The sequence below is a fragment of the Meles meles genome, chromosome 3 (assembly GCF_922984935.1).
Source record: "Meles meles chromosome 3, mMelMel3.1 paternal haplotype, whole genome shotgun sequence".
In the NCBI taxonomy this organism is placed as follows: Eukaryota; Metazoa; Chordata; class Mammalia; order Carnivora; family Mustelidae; genus Meles; species Meles meles.
Window position 1 is genome coordinate 142,973,810 of NC_060068.1, and position 16,357 is coordinate 142,990,166.

At 48.6% G+C, this 16,357-nt stretch overlaps 1 protein-coding gene across 2 annotated transcripts; it reads right to left on the reverse strand.

Moving 5' to 3' along the window:
- Positions 1-11,165: 11,165 nt before the first annotated feature.
- ADRB2 (adrenoceptor beta 2) lies at positions 11,166-15,315 on the reverse strand. 2 transcript variants are annotated; one of them, XM_045998671.1, is made up of 2 exons: positions 13,853-15,315; positions 11,166-12,047 (listed from the first exon to the last, which is right to left on the reverse strand). In XM_045998671.1, the coding sequence occupies exons 1-2, from the start codon at positions 15,039-15,041 to the stop codon at positions 12,016-12,018; spliced, it is 1,221 nt and encodes a 406-aa protein (XP_045854627.1). In that variant the 5' UTR covers positions 15,042-15,315; the 3' UTR covers positions 11,166-12,015. The 2 variants fall into 2 exon arrangements, with proteins under 2 accessions (XP_045854627.1, XP_045854626.1); XM_045998670.1 differs by having other exon boundaries at positions 11,166-15,315.
- Positions 15,316-16,357: the final 1,042 nt, after the last annotated feature.

Here is a 16,357-nt window from a genome sequence, read left to right on the forward strand (position 1 = left end):
CAGGGAGAGACAGAGTTGGGATTTGAATCTTTATTGACTTCCATTATGCGGAACACTTCAGGTATATGGTCGGTTCCCACTGTGGACACCACCTGGGGGAGGCTCACAGCCCTGGGGGCGTGGGGGCCAAGTTTCTCCACACGCCATCCTCTTCCAAGGTGCTTAGCTCAGACATGAGCTCTAGTTTACTCAGGAGGTCCGTAAGTCGCTCCCAGAGTGGAGCCCGAGGGTGGGGTTCCAAAGAGCCAAGACCTGTGCTACGAAGAGGCTCAGATCAGAGCAAAGCTCTTTAGCTTGAGAAGACTAATATCCTTGAGAGATCCAGTCCAGAGTTGTGAAGGAAATAGTAAGAATATAAGAGGGATAGACTCGGACTGCAGAAAGGATATAGAACACAGGACATATTTTTAAGATCTGTTTCTGGTGGAGGCCTCTCTATGTCTTATGTGAACCCAGCCTTCCTAGCAGACCCGGAGAATTTCCTCCACAAAACAAGAATTTCCTCTAGTGTCCCTGATAGCAGTTTGGCTTTGCTTTAATGTCTTCAGACAGGGAGCTCATTACCTTTCAGACTATTTTAATTGTTAGAAAGTTCTAGTCTTCATGCCGGGCCAAAAACCTGTCTCCCAGATGTGTCCGCGCATTGGGTACAGCTTGGCCCTTTGGCTTACAAAGACTAAATCAGCTTCCTCCCTACCCAGCAGCACTCTGGAGAGTCGAAGAAAACTTTCATTTTTTCATACCAGTGTTCCCAAAGTGTGCTGGGCAGAGTAGTAAGTTTGCACAATATTCATGGGTGTCCTCCATAAAACAAACATATCAAAACAAACAGACAAAAGACCACAAATAGCATTCTGTAGGCATGCTAAGTCAAACCGGGTCAACTAGGTCTGTTTCCTTTAAGTCTGCTCAGAACATTCACCACGTTTCTGCATACTGTGAACTCCAAAATGGGAAAGCTGGTCATGCACTGTTGCCCAAACCTTTGACCTCAAAAGGCTTTTTTTTTTTTTAACCCCTCCCAGTGTACCTTTTGCTAATTTCCATATATACTATTAGAAAAAGTATTTGGAAAATGCTTCCCTACCAAAAATCTAGATTCTTACTGTCATTGTCTCTAAGCTAAAAAATCAGGCTCCTGTAAAGATTCTTCTTTGAGACACATTATTGAGATTTCCTCACTATTTTTGCTCTTGTTCTCTAATATAGGACTTGTTCTCTAATGGATTTTCAAACGAAAATACAGGAAGCCCAGTTAAATTTGAATTTCAGATAAACAATGATTTTTTTTTTTTTTGGTATGACTATGTTCCATGCAATTGGGACATACTTACATGAAAAAAGAATTTGTTGGTTATTCAAAATTAAAATTTAACTGAATGTCCTATATTTTTATTTGCTAAATCTGGCAAGCCTAGACAGGCCCCAAATGTCCCCCTTCCCTTACACAATGTGCACAGTACACCAGAGATGTACCAAGACTGAGACCACTGGTAACTTGGAAGCCACCGTCAGCTACACTTTTCCCTGAGGTGTTTTCATTTTTAATTTTTTAAAAAGATTTATTTATTTGAGAGAGAGAAAGAGAGCACACAGGTGGAGAGGCTGAGGGAAAGAGAGTCCTAAGCAGACTCCACACTGAATGCAGAGCCTGACTCAGGGCTCGATCTCATGCCCCTGAGATCATGATCTGAGCGAAAACCAAGAGTTGGACCCTTAACGTGACCTGAGCTGAAGCCAAGAGTTGGGCGCCCCTCCAAGATGTATTTGAAGGGAAGACAGTAATATTTCTATGAATGATTAGGAGTCCGTCTGAGGTTGACATATACCTCAGCAAATTCCATAGTCCTACAAAATCCTGACATCAATTTCCCCTCCCTCACCTTATTCGTAAGTATATTTAAGTTTCTCTGGTGTTCATATCGAAGAATGTGATCCAAAAACGATTTAAAATTCCCCTTTCATTGTCTTGTCTTCTCCATTAGACTGTAAGAAACCAAAACATGGGGGCCAACCATGTCTATCACGGTCATAGTTATATCCCTTGTAGCTAACACAGGTTCTGGCCTTCATAAAGGTTCAAACATCTCTTCCAGGAAGGAATGGATCAATGAGCCCATCTATCAGATGTAGTCTGGAGAGCTGAGTAAATCAGATAAGCTGACACTGGGAGGGGAAGTGATTGACAAGGGGAGCTTTCGTCATGGTGGGGATGTGTCCTCATCCCAAGTTTTCTCAGAGCCACGGAATACTTTTCACCTGTGCTGAAGGCAAATCTGTTGGCAGATATGTGTGCAAAACAAGAACATCTAATTGCTATGACTAAAATAAGACGTTTTAGCCAAATGCAAGCTGTTTTCAAGAAGTTGAAATACTTCCTGGAGCCTGCAATTTTTACTGAGGTGTGGAACTTGGCCCTTCCAAGCAGGTTGGGCTGTGCCCAATGGGCGTGGGATTGCCCACGCAGCTCTTCCCACTGAAGCATCCTGGTCCAAGAGGAATTGGACCAAGCAAACAAGCATGGCCTCAGTGAGTCCTGTGCTGTCCAGCTGGGCAGGTTTGTAATCCCATGGCTCCCACTTAGTGATAGTGCATTGGAGACTGGCAGGAGGAGCCCGAAAGGCCTGGAGCTTTCACTCTAAGCCACGGTTGATAGAGCTGAGAGCTGCCCCCTCCCAGCATGAGCTCGCCCAAGTTTGGGGCTTGTCACTGTTGAAAGCAGCGTGGGGAGTGTCTCTGGAGCAGGCAGTCACTTCGTTGCAGCTTGGCCGCTGTGGCTTTGGTGCTGGGGAGCATTAGCACTGAATTTGTAAGATAAAATGCCACAAAAAGCAGAGAAGTACGGTGAGAGGAGCCTGGGTCCTTGGAGGGTAGCTGAGTGCAGGAAAACTTGGGTTATTTCTTGACCGAGCATGAAGACCTATGTTCATGCCCCAAACCTGCCATGGGGTAGTTCCATGCCCTCGGGCAAATCCTGTAACCTTAGTGTTTTTTGTTTGGTTTTGGTTTTAAGGTTTTATTTCTTTCTTTATTTATTTGAGAAAGAGAGAGAGAGCATGCGAGTGGGGGGAGAGGCAGAGGGAGAGGGACAAGCCAACTCTGCGCTGATCGCAGAGCCTGAAGCAGGGATCGATCCCACTACCCTGAGATCATGATCTGAGCTGAAATCAAGAGTCGAATGCTTAACTGACAGAGCCACCATGGCGCCTCTAACCTCAATCTTTCTATCTGTGAAATGGGAACAAGCAGGCTGCCTCAGAGTTGTAAGGCTTTGCTGAGATGGCGGCATAAAAGCCCTTTGTGAAGTGCCAAGTGCTAGATCGATATGAGGAGTGGTTAGGACACAGTGTCCCCTTGAGCAGAGTGCGAGGGTCTGTAGCACTTGACAGGTCTGCTAGCTACCTGGCAGGAGAGCATAAGAGGGCACCCAACCGGGAGAAGGGAAGGATGTCTCTCACACAGCCTGAAGCAAAATAAGAAGAGCTTCAAATTACATTATATAATTCTCTTTAATTATAGAAGAAAACATTTCCAAGCACACATTGCAAAACATAAAATCTCAGCAGGTAGGAGTCTTTAAAATATCAAAAAAAGCACTTGCGGACGTCTCGAGAGCCTTAAGGTGTCAGGCAATAGGGGAGCCTCTAATTCGACATGAATGTTCCTATTGATCTCCCTGGAGTCTGTCCCTGGCTCTGGGTAAGGCCCTTGTGGGCTTTGCTGGTAAACAGGAACAAAACACACACAAGCGATACACACAAGTGTAGCTCCAGTTCATCGGAGGGAAAATAATGCAGAGTGTTGTGGCTGGGAAATTGTTCGCTGCTTTCTCTGTTGAGAGATGTCACACCCACCAGAGGAAAATTTGTCAGTGTGCAAATATGTGCGTACACGTGTTTACTGCGCCAAGGCAGTGAGGGACACGGTGGGACATCTCACCTTGAAAGGCTTTCCTGCCGGGCTTTGTCTCTTCCTCTAGTGTCCCATATCATACAGTGGTTCCTTCTGGAATGTGCTGCTTGGGGTCCCACCACAGTCCCCACCGGGACCTGCAGACCTCTGATTTCCCACTGTAACGTTTGCTTCGTGGTACTGCCAACTCTGGGCAAAGGGTGCTCAGGCTTGGAGCTGGGCAGGGGCTCTGCTTAAAACTCTGGGAGGGCACAAGGCAATCTTTATGCAACCTGACCTGCCCCTCCTCCTTGCCTTGCCCAGGCCAAGAATAGTCAATGATCATGTTCTGGAAGAAACCCCACCTTGTTGTGGTGTGCTCTGAGCCAAGAGGAGTGGGAGCAGAGCGGGAGGTGGAGGCAGGAGGCCAAGCCTAAAAGCCCAAATCTCCAAAGTCCGAGGGTTTGGATCGGGTCTGATGCACCACTAACTTAATCCCCACCCCAAGGACTGGCTTAGGTCTGATGATACCCAGCGAGGAGTGTGTTTCCACACCTCCAATGCCCACAGGGTTTCTATACCACGCACATGAATACCCAAGAGTGTGTTCAGAGAGGCAGTGTTTTTAAGTGAATATTTACATGTAAACATGCGTTTCTAAGAAAACGCGCACAAGCGTCCCTGGGAACCCATATGTGTGCCCTTATCTACCTGAGAGTGTCTTTGTAGAGTAGATACAAATCTGATCTCTACTATAAACATATCAGTAACTTCTAAAAGCTCTTGGGATAAAGACCCAAATCTTTAATGTGGCCTAAAATTCCTTTCACATGTGGCCCCTGACTGCCTCTTGTGGGCTTCTCCTGCTCCCCACTTTACTCTTCCTCACTGCATGCCAACTAAACTGACCTTTGCTCAGTCTTCTTATGCATGAGGCTTCCTCTTACCACAGGACATTTGCACATGCTTCTCCACCTGAGTGGCATGCTCTTCTCTCCTTTCTTTTTCAAGAAATTTTCTAGCTATCCTTCAGCTGCTAGCTGAAACCTCACTTCTTTGGGGAGAGTCTTTACTGAGCTCTCAGAATTAGTCAGATTCCCTCAAAACACCACAAATCTCCTCCCCAGGACCCATCACAGTTGCAGCTTGGCATGCATTTTTTTAAAGTTCTCTCTGTCACAAATCCACAAACCCAATATGGACAAAGATAAACTGTTTTTGTTCATTCACTGTTCTTCAACACCTAACGATTCCTGGCGCTTACTCAGAGTTTAGTACACATGCATTAAATTAGGGGTATATAGACTTACTAAAGAAAAGGGGTCGGCCCGTGGACCTGTGCCTCCTTAGGCAACAGTGGGACCACGATTACATGGCGGGCATGTTGGCTCATTTGGGGCCAACACAAAAGTGTACTTGGGAAGCCCTATGTGTGTTTTCCTCTAACGCTGAGGTCTGAGTATGTCTGTGTCCTATATATGTGTACGTATTCATAGGGGAGTCTACACAAAAGAGCCTAGATATGGCCATATAGCTACGTGGAAAAGTTTATGTGTGTCTTTGTGTTGATACAGGTATAGGCATCAGTGCAAAAGTCTGTGTGTGTGTGTGTGTGTTTATTGGGTGTGTGCATCTGTGTGTGGAGGTGAATGGGTGAATATGTATGAATCAGACTCTTCCCTGCAGCTGGGTGGGACCCCCATTGGGTTTCTAAGTAGGAGGGTTTATGTACATTGGCAAATAGATTCATATAGACTTTAGCCTGATTTGGCTTAACCAAGTCATGGTGTCAAGGAGGAAGGAGCACTGGACTAGGAGTCTATCACTGCAGCAAAAATCCCTTTTCTTCCTGAGCTGCTACCTTCCAGTCTACCGCAGAGGGTTTGGGACTGGGCATTTTATGGTTAGTCAGAGTAATTCTTTATCACTTATAAATTGTTTGTATCTAGATTTTCTTATTTGGTGAAACAGGAAAATTAGGATTCTGTTTATTGGATAGATGATTTTTTTGTGTGAATGTATGCAACTGCACAGGGTCATTTCTCTTGTATGCCTATGTTTTGTGCTCTTTGGTGGAAAGGGTGGGGAAGGGAAGACAGGGTTAGCTTTAGGCCCCCGAATTGCCTCAGAGCACCTGCGTTGTAGGCCTCTGGGGGTAGCTGTGGCAGAATGTAGATTGCTGGCTCCCAATCACAGCTGTCAGAGCAGAATCTCAGGGACGGAGGCCAGGAATGTGCATTTTCTCAGAAATCCCCCCAAATCATTTTTGGGTCTCTCTGCAGTAAAATAAAATAGAGCCAAGAAACTGCTACCTAAACTGACATCACTTAGGCCTTCCATGGTCCTATAGAAAGAGACTTCTAAGGCTGGCCACCTCAGGCCCTTGAGGTTGACCCTCTGTTTTGTGAGGCTGAGGAGGCCAAGTGATCATTTGGAATTACAGAGAGACACTGGGAAGTGAACCAAAAAGGAAGTACGAATGTTGTGAGCAGAACGGGCTTAGAGCTGGCAATGAGTCTCAGGAGAACTGTGAGCCCCTCTAAACCCAAAAGAAACAATAAAAACCCGCCCACAGGTGGTCAGGCTTGTCTGCAATATTTAGGAACATCTAATAGGATTTTTATAAAGGAACATTTGGTGGTAGAACAGAGACAGAGTGGGTCCAATGAAGAAAACTCTCCAGACAAAGGCAGTTATGGTTGAAAAGAAAGCAAGAGTTCCCCAGGACTCTAATTTGCTTTGTCAAGAGTATTGCTGTTGTGATTTTAAAAACTGTTTTCTCCTTCTGGAGAAGTGAATATATTCAGAAATATCAGTCTTCCCTTCTTAGCACTGGAACAGTAATAATAGAACCAGCCAGGAGAGACGGTCCCCTCCTGGGCCCTGGTACCTTGTCATCGACCCCACCTCTTGGAGCCTGGGGCTTCTTAGTACACTTGAGAAGTAATGGGCTTGCTCAACGCCCATCCCACCCAGATATTCTCTAATGTGAAACCTCGGATCCTGACAGAGACCTGGGCACAGAGATGGGAAAAGCCCCCAAAGCCAGATGTCAAGGGCTTCCTGCAGTGAAGGTCAGCATTTGACTCAGAGCAAACCAAAGTGCTGGTACCAGGAGCCCGCCTCTGCCTCCCCTCTCCTCCCAGCAGGGGAAGCCCACAAACAGTGCCTGAATGATGGTGAAAGAAGGGGTGCTGCCTGCTCTCCGGGCAATCTGGTTTCCTCTTTCATACTTAACCACAGCCTACCAACCCCCCACCCCCAACATGGGCTTGAAATTAATCAGGCCTCAAGAAAAGAATCCCTGGAGAATGAAACAAAGTGCAACCAGTAAAAACTTCTTCTCATCGTCCTCTCTCTTCTCTCTGACCTGACATCCCTCCCCACCCCCCGCCAAGGGGGAAAGATGGCATATCCTAGCAGCAAGGCATTCGGGCTCTGGTTCAGAATACCTCCGTTTCACTCCAGTGAGTCGTGTCGTCTTTGGCAACTTAGTTAACCCCTGCGAGCCTCAGTTTCCTTATTTATAAAATAAGGACAATGGTACCCATTCTGTAGGGTGAGCTGAACACTAAATAAGACCTTGTGCAAAAACTGCCAAGCACCCTCCCGAGTTCATAGTAGCCCTCTGGATATGCTACAGAGTAGCAGTCTTAGCCATGATTCTCACCAGAAGTGGTCTGTGCAATAGAAGTCTGCTATTGTACTTTTCAAACAGTAGGTATTGGTCACTATATAACTTGAATAGATCTATTTTAACATAAGTCAACTGGCTGGGCTGGAGGCATTTAACATGCAGTGAGAACCTTGCCCTAGGAGTTTAGTGATCAGTTTACTATGTTCTGAAAGCAGACTAGAGCCCACTGGGAAAAAGCATGCTTTCCAAGAGACAAGTAGGGAAACATTGTTTTCATCAACTAACAAGGAAGTGGGGGGGGGGGGGGGCGTGTGGGCATTCTGTTTAATTGACAGAATTAATCTTTGTAAACTTATTCATCAAAATGTGATCCTTAGACCACAGATGTGAGAAAAACCTAGGGGATCTTTCTAGAATGCAGATTCTTGGGGCCCCACTCAGATCTCCCAATCCAGATGCTCTGGCAGTGATGTTTCCTCTGCACCCCTAAACTTGGAAAACTGCTGGTCTCTGTATTTTGCCAGGCCAGTTATGACATCTGGATCATATTATACATAAACTATATTCAAGGAGAAATTGTGAAATTATTATCAGTGGGTCCAAACTTGTGTAATAATCAAATTCATTTTTATTTAAAAATATATCTATACCCATTGCCTAGCCATGCTTAGGACAAAGACTGGAAGCACACACATCTTGTTTAACGATGACTGTCTTTAGGTGGTAATGTTATGTGTGATTTATCTTATTCAGTGCTTTCCTCCATTTTTAAGTGTTCTGCAAAGAGCATCTATTACCTTTCTAATGAGGAAAAAAAAGGTGATTTTAAAATAAAAACATTGTAGCCAAATGTGCAGCATCAGACGCTTCCTGAAATCTTACAGAATTCTGGAAAAGGGAAACACTAGACTCATGGATACCAAACTATCTCTCATTTGAGATGATGAAATCAGATCTAGAGAAGGAAAGTAACCTGCCTGCAGTGGCCCAGCTGGTTAGTGGCTGGGCAGTGAGAGACCCCAGGTCGCCAGGCTCTCGAACCAGAGAGCTTTGAAGTGTTCCGTGCTTTCCAGGGACCTGCTTCCCTTCCTTCCCGCCCTGTGAGGGTGACGGAAAAACCACAGGAAGTGCACTGATTCTGAGGGTGGAGAAGTATGTAATAGCCTTTGCAGAGAGGACTTTGCAGCTTTCATTATTCTCTCTCTGGGAGTTAGTAGGTCATTTGCAAAAGGCATGGGAAGAGCAGCTGATGAAAAGGTCTAATAGTTTGGAAAACTGCTTAACCTTATTTCTCTATTTCTGGATTTCCCCCCATGGCCAAGGACTGTTGAGATCCTGATTTCCCCCGGAGGTTTCCTGTTTAGGAATGCAGCGAAACCTCTGAAATCCAGAGGAATTGGGGAGAAGGCCAGCTGGAATTAGGGAACGGTCTGAATACTTTTTAAGAACATTCAGGTCTATTGTTTTCAAGGACACAGAGGAGCTTAGTCCAGCTCCTGCTCGGTGCAGGAAACTGTTGTGCTTCATCCTGCACAGAGCTTTATTTGGGCTTCTCTTGAATGCTTCCAATGACAGGAGGCTCACTCTTCTGATAGATAATCTATTTCAAACGTAAAGTCTATTTTTCACCTGGGCTGGGAATCTACCTTCCTCTAAGATTCTTCTTGCCTTCTGGTGTTCATATAAAATCGATGTGCTCCTTTCCCCCCCGATGATCCTTAAACATTTGAAGGCAGGTACCATGCATCAAATAGGTCTTCGGAACATCCTCCTCTGCCAGCTGATCACCCTCAGGATACTTAATCATTATTTATAGGACAAATGTCATCAATTCTAATTAGAACTAGGGACTACTGGCTCTTCCTAGCTATATAAATTCATACCTGAAGAGAGTTTAGAGACCACCTGCATGAGCCTCATGATTTTACAGATGAGTAAACTGAGGTCCATTGAAGAAAACTGCATGACCCAACATGAGAGAGAGAAAGAGGGAGAGGGAGAGAAAGAGAGAGACTGAGAGGAGACCTGAAACCTAGTTACCTGAATCCCAGTGCAAGCCTCTCTGTACCTCACCCTGCCTGGTATTATTCATAAGATACCAGTATTTCTCAAGCCCTTGAGAGTGCTTGGGAAGTTTGTTTTCTTAGGTATTTCAAAAATGCCTCCTTCAAATTATATTTGCACTGTCACTGAAGAGGGGATTAGCGCAGGGCAGAATTTCGTGGACATGATACTGTCAGTGAAAAGCCTCGTTCCAAGTGCACTCACTGTCCTTGCTCTCCGCGGTCAGAAGGCCCTCTCCTCCAAATGGACAGCACACCTTAGAGGGCCGCCTCGGCCTGCCACATTTCCCATCAGGTCCCAGTGGCCCATTCCATTTCTGGGAACTTCCCAACTTCGGAACCAAAAAGGAATGCGCCTGGATGTGAGGCGGGCTGTGTTTCCGCTCTACCCGTGCTCCTTTTCAAGTTTCAGATCCTCTTTTCGGTGTTGCCCGACTCTCAGCGAAAAGACAAAGCAAAGGCTCAGAAACAAACTAGACACTTGGGTGATAGGTTTCCTGTCCCAGTCCCCGGCAGCCCTGTAGTCACATGCTTCGAAGGGCACATTCCTTCCTGCCCCAGCCCACAGCAACCTCCCTCTTCTTTCCGAGAGGTATTGCGTTTCCAGTTCTTACACTCGGTCTGGCACGGATGATGAGCTGCCTTGGGCTGCTTCCTGGTCTGCATGGGTTTGGGCTCAAGGGGACCCAGGTTCCAGTCCTGATCCTGCAGCTCGCCACTTTGTGCAGCTTTGGAAAGTGACTTAATCTTTCTAAGCCTCTGTTGTCTCATTTGGTAGGAGAGGACAATTATGTTGCCTATATCGTAAGGCTGTCCAAATGATGTCATGGCTAAAAAGGTGTCTAGTGCTGTCCTGATCATTCAGGAAGATTGCATAAAAGGGATCTGTTTAGTATTATTCATCTTATGCTACAGAAGGTAGAGACTGAAGCCCATACTCTTCTCACATGGCACACAGTAGGTCCTCTATAAATGCTCCTGACTGATTCTAGCCTGGGCTTCTCTTGGTAGTAGTTGCACCAAAAATATGCTGAGTATCACGTGACCACAGGTTCTACTTCTAAGCTCCCTTTTCCCCAGATTCCTTTCCCTGAGAGTGACCTCAGTGAGGAGGCCCACCCTGGCCTGCCACTTTGCACACCTGTCAGCTTACATCTCAGGATAAGATTCTCACTTGACAGACTCCGAGAACTTGCTGTCCAGGCAAAGAAAACTTTATGACGATGAATCCAACGCAAACCTTATGTAACCAATCTGTCAGCAAATGAAGGGACAGAGGGACACGGACAAATGCCTGCCTACTTCCCCTCCCCCTTGCAAAACAAAAGAGGACAGAAAGCGAGGGATTGAGACCTGCCTGAACCATCTGTTTGCCAAGACCCTTAAAATCGATCAGAGTTTTTATATTAAAAGGATTCCTAAAGGAACACGAATATGGCTAAACTCCCTCGTACCTCAATTTTAACTGAAATTACACTAATAGAGGCTTCTCTAAGCAAAAAAAAATATATATATACAACATTTTTTTAAAATAATGTTTATTGTCCATGGGACTTACAAAGGTGACAGAAAAGTTTACAACATTTTTTTCTACTTGAAATTTCTACCTGGAGTGGCTTGAAATTTCTGGCGGGCTAAGGAATCTTGGAGCTTCCCCCTGAACGCTGAGGGTATCCTAGTACACTCTTGTAGAGTAAAAGAACAATTCTTTCTCTTGCCCCTGTTGCACATTACTTGGTCATCGCCTGAATTTTGTGCTAAGGATCTGAGAGCAATAAGGACACCCACTGAGTCTGTTACGTGACAGCCTGAGGGAAAAGCTTCCACAATTGAGGGTGAGGACAGAAGTCAATGACCAGGCAGTGGAGGGAACACAGCAGTTTCTGGAATAACAGCTGACAGCTGGCTTCTCCGGCTATTACCCTGTCTCTCACATCCTTGGCTTCTTACCTCGGGCAGGTCATTCCCCTTCATAGACTTTTCATCTCCTCGGATGCCCAGTGCTTTCTATGGCTCTTGCAAGTCCAAGATCCTGTGAGGCCACCAGGAGGGTGAAGATTACCTGGAGAAGCAGCCTACACCTCTGGGTGGGGGGTCCAGAGCAGGTGGAGAATGTGAGCATGGGCAGGGAGGCCCTTGGAGAACACGTAAAAGTGCTGAAGAGCACCCACTCTCCCATTCACCACCGCACGTTCCAGGAACTCGGGCACCGAGCTTTCCTCCTGAGAGCTGAGCCTGCGCCTGGACACCCATCCCTGAGCTGACAGGAAGCTGAGGAAGCCAGTGCTTTTCTGGTTGGGGACCTTGGCTGGGACAGAAGGGAAGAGAGAAGTGGAGTCAACTTCAGGAGCGGGTGAAATGGCAGTGAACCTGAGGGCTGATCCTCTCCAGGCTGCTGGTTGCCAAGGAGGACGGTCCACTCGGTCAAACCTGGGCCAAGCTCTGGCTCAGACACACTGGCAAAAATAGAAAGAGGGTGGGAGAAGCAATGTGTTTACTTTTGTGATTTTTCCCTCCTGTGCCTCTTCACGGTATTAGAACCTCTGCACAAAAAGGCAGTTAGACTCACAGGCCTCGCCTCCACGGATAAGCCCTCCCAAACACTGCACGTCCCCCCAAACACAGTCAGTGTCGGGGTGGCTGGAAGGTGAGTTCGGAAGGCAGCATGGATGGGGGGGTCGCCTGGGGGCTGCCACTCACTGGGCAAACGGTGGAAAGTCCCTCTCGGATGCTCTGCGGAAATCAAGCAGTTGCATTAGACAGAATCTACCAATCTGTCTAGATTTTTGAAGCTTCTTTCTGTGGTTCTCAGCCGGGGGTGATTTCACCCCTCGAGGAGTCTTTGGCATTTTTGGAGGGTGCAGCCGGCATCTGATGGGGAGAGAGCAGGGATGCCGCCGCAGCTCTGACCACACACAGCCCCCCCGCTACGGAGAGTCACCTGGCCCGCCGTGTTAGCAGTGCCAGAGCTGAGAAGTCGGGCTCTATACCCAAGTGAGGAGGGTCAGAGGAACTGGGGTCGGGAGCTGGGGAGGGAAGACAGAAGGAAAGAAGGAGGAGGGGCTGCGATCCCACTCCGAGGTCATGAGGTATTCATCGGGTGGGTGTTTTCCAGCTCTGTCCCTATGGCCAGTGCCCTTTCCAGGTTTCCTTGGAGGTAAAGGGCTTTGTTTGAGGACCTTGCTCATAAGAGCGTCTTCCTTCTCTTTAAAATGCCAAACTCTGACGCAGTACAAAGATTTCCACTATAAGAGGCAGCCAATGTATCATAACATGAGCAGCTAGTGAACAAGTAGGACTTGCAGGTGGGTGGTGGCGGGGCGCACGGAGGGACAAAACAGAGGCCCGTAACTCCGTTTCTGTGAGTCAGTGTTTCTGCTGTAACAACACGGAATCCTCACCATGAGACAAGCTATGCTGACGGCGGGCAGAACTGCCCCGAGGCACTGGCATTAAGAGAGATACAGGTTTGCAGCAGTAGATTCAAAGGCAAAGGAAAGGGTTAAGCAATCAGTGCACGCCACTCCTGTATCATTCTGTATTAAGTCCCTGGGCAGTTATTACAAATAGTTACCCGCGGTTTCCAGCGGAGAGGCGACCACACTCCACTCAAGGGTTTTTTGGAGAAACAGGTGCAATGAAGTCATGGTCAAACAATTTATTTACTGTAAACTTTAGACTTTGCTCAGGAACACAACTGAAACTGCCCCTCAAGTCCCTGCCTACAACACCCTGTTTGAGCAAATAAGAGGAGCGGGGAGAGTCCGTGTTCACAGCTGAAAGGTCCGAGATACTCAAGATCCTCCAGTGCAAGGGTACGGGAAGGAAAGACTCCTTCACATACAAATTACCAGCAGCAATATATATGTATATATATTACCCCTAATACTTGACCAATGAGGTAGATCCATGGAAAAGTCATCAAAACAGAGCAGTCCCAGTTCCTCTGGGACTGAAGCCCTTCAGACACAAACGGACACGTTCCATGCAAAAAAAGGAACTCAACTGTACAAGAAACAATCACTCGAATATGCTTTCTCTTTTTTTACAGCTTAAAAAAATAAAAAAAGGCAGAAGGCTGTCCTTCTGCACATCTCTATACAATTTTATTCTAAATGTGTTACACTCAAGTTAAATAGTCTATGTAGTGTTTTGTTGGGGGAGGGGGTTTCATAAAAAGTAGAAAAACTGCCTTAGAGCAGCGAGTCGTTTGTACTACAATTCCTCCCTTGCGAATCAATGCTATCGTTAGGCACAGTACCTTGACGGTTCGCAAGGCCTTCCGTGCCTGGGGGGTCCTCACACAGCAGTTCGCTGTCTTTCTCCTGCCCCAGGTGACATCCACTGTGCTCCCCAGCGTAGTCGGTCCTGCTGTTACTGTTGTTGGAGTAGCCATTCCCATAGGCCTTCAGGGAAGACCTGCGCAGGCACAGAAGCTCCTGGAAGGCAATCCTGAAGTCTGGGCTCCGGCAGTAGATAAGGGGATTGAAAGCAGAGTTGACATAGCCCACCCAGTTTAGGAGGATGTAAACTTCCTTGGGGATGAGGTTATCCTGGATCACGTGCACTATGTTGACAATGAAGAAGGGCAGCCAGCACAGGGTGAAAGTGCCCATGATGATGCCCAGAGTTTTGAGGGCTTTGTGTTCCTTCAGGCAGAACTTGGAGGCCCTGCGGTGTCCGTGCCCACTCCGCCCATCCTGCTCCACTTGGCTGAGGTTTTGGGCGTGGAAACGGCCCTCAGATCTGTCGATCTTCTGGAGCTGCCTTTGGGCCACCTGGAAGACCCTGGAGTAGACGAAGACCATGACCACCAGGGGTAAGTAGAAGGACACGATGGAGGAGGCAATGGCATAAGCTTGGTTCGTGAAGAAGTCACAGCATGTCTCCTTGGCATAGCAGTTGATGGCTTCCTGATGGGTGGCCCGGTACCAGTGCATCTGGATGGGCAAGAAGGAGGTAAGGCCCGACACGATCCACACCATCAAAATGACCACCCGGGCCTTATTCTTGGTCAGCAGGCTCTGGTACTTGAAGGGTGATGTGATAGCAAAGTAGCGATCCACTGCGATCACGCACAGGGTCTCGATGCTGGCCGTGACGCACAGCACGTCAATGGAAGTCCAAAACTCACACCAGAAGTTGCCAAAGGTCCACATTTTCATGAGGATGTGGCTGGCCCCAAAGGGCACCACCGCCAAGCCCATGACCAGGTCAGCACAGGCCAGGGAGGTGATGAAGTAGTTGGTGACCGTCTGCAGACGCTCGAACTTGGCGATGGCTGTGATGACTAGCACGTTTCCAAACACGATGGCCAGGACGATGAGCGACATGACGATGCCCATGCCCACCACCCACACCTCGTTCCGTTCCTCCGTGCCATCTTGGTCCGGCGCGTGGCTGCCGTTGGGCGCCAGCAAGAAGACGCTGCGGTTCCCGGGCTGCCCCATGGCGCGCAGGCTGGCAGGTGAGCGCACTGGCTGCCGGAGCACCGGCCGCGCCTCAGCGGGCGGACCTCCCGCGCGGCGCTGCGGGCAGCGAGCGGACGCCGGGAAGCCTCATTCAGCGGCCGGGGGGTGGCTGTGCTGGGGATGCGTCCTGCACTCAGCTTGCGGGGTGCTCCGGGATCCCCGTGCGCGTTGTTCCCAGCCGGCGCTCAGGAGAAGCCGTCCGGGAGTGCGCGCTGCCCGTTATGTGCACAGGACTTTAGGGACCTGCCCTCCCCGTGACGTGCGGCAACTTTCCACCAATGGCGGGCGGGCAGCCCCGAAGGGGCGAGGTCCCCTCCCCTTCCCGCCCTCCCCTCCCTTCTCCCGCCCCCTCCTGGGGCTGGCCCGGGCGGGGCCCAGCTGCTCCCGGGCTGCGGACCGGCCACCTCTCCCTGCTGGCTCCCCGGCTGGCCCCGGAGGCCTGCAGCTGGGGCTGGCGTGCTCACCGGCCGACCCCGGAGCCTTGGGCTCTTCTGGGGGCTGCTACCTGTCTGGCCCGGGCGCCTGGGCGGCCGCTCCCCAACATTCGGAAACAGAGACGACAGTGCCCACCCAGACACGCACGGGCAGGCACACTTGCACCCCGACAGACATGCTCAGACTTATACAGAACCACAGCCACCGACACGGAGACACACCCGCCCAGCGCACCCACAAGCACACTCGCGCGCGCGCGCACACACACAGAAGCCCACAGGCACAAAGTCACCCCTGTCCAACAGAAACGGGGCCAAGACACAAACACAGAAGCACCCAGAAGCACAGAGGCATGGGCACGCACACGGAAAGAAGTAAACAACGCACAATCGCTGGCTTGGAGTCACAGAGAGCCACAGACTCGGACGTCCCAGTCCAGGTACTCCAAATCCCCTCACTCTTACATACGACCCCCAACTTTTCCCCCCCTCCGCCCTCCGCAACACTACCGGGCAGCATAGACGCGCGCGCACACGCACACGGGGCACATTCCCTTTCAAACATTTGGCAAGACCACAGGAGGTGACTTCAACAGCTGCCCGATTTCCTCAGCACATTCACTGTAAAGTACTTTTGGTGCCCTCCTTGGGAATTTGCAGGCATTGAGACACAATTTCACCCCTTTGGATTTCATTCGGAGCTGGAGCGGGGGACGCATGTATGCGTTTGGGGACAGAGAGAAGGTTGTGCGCTTATATTTGTAATTCTTGAGAGTGTGGCATCTCTCCCTTGTTATCTGTGGGAATGAAGATGAGTTGAATATGGAAAAATTTTCTTTTCAACCTCATCTTCTTCAGCAA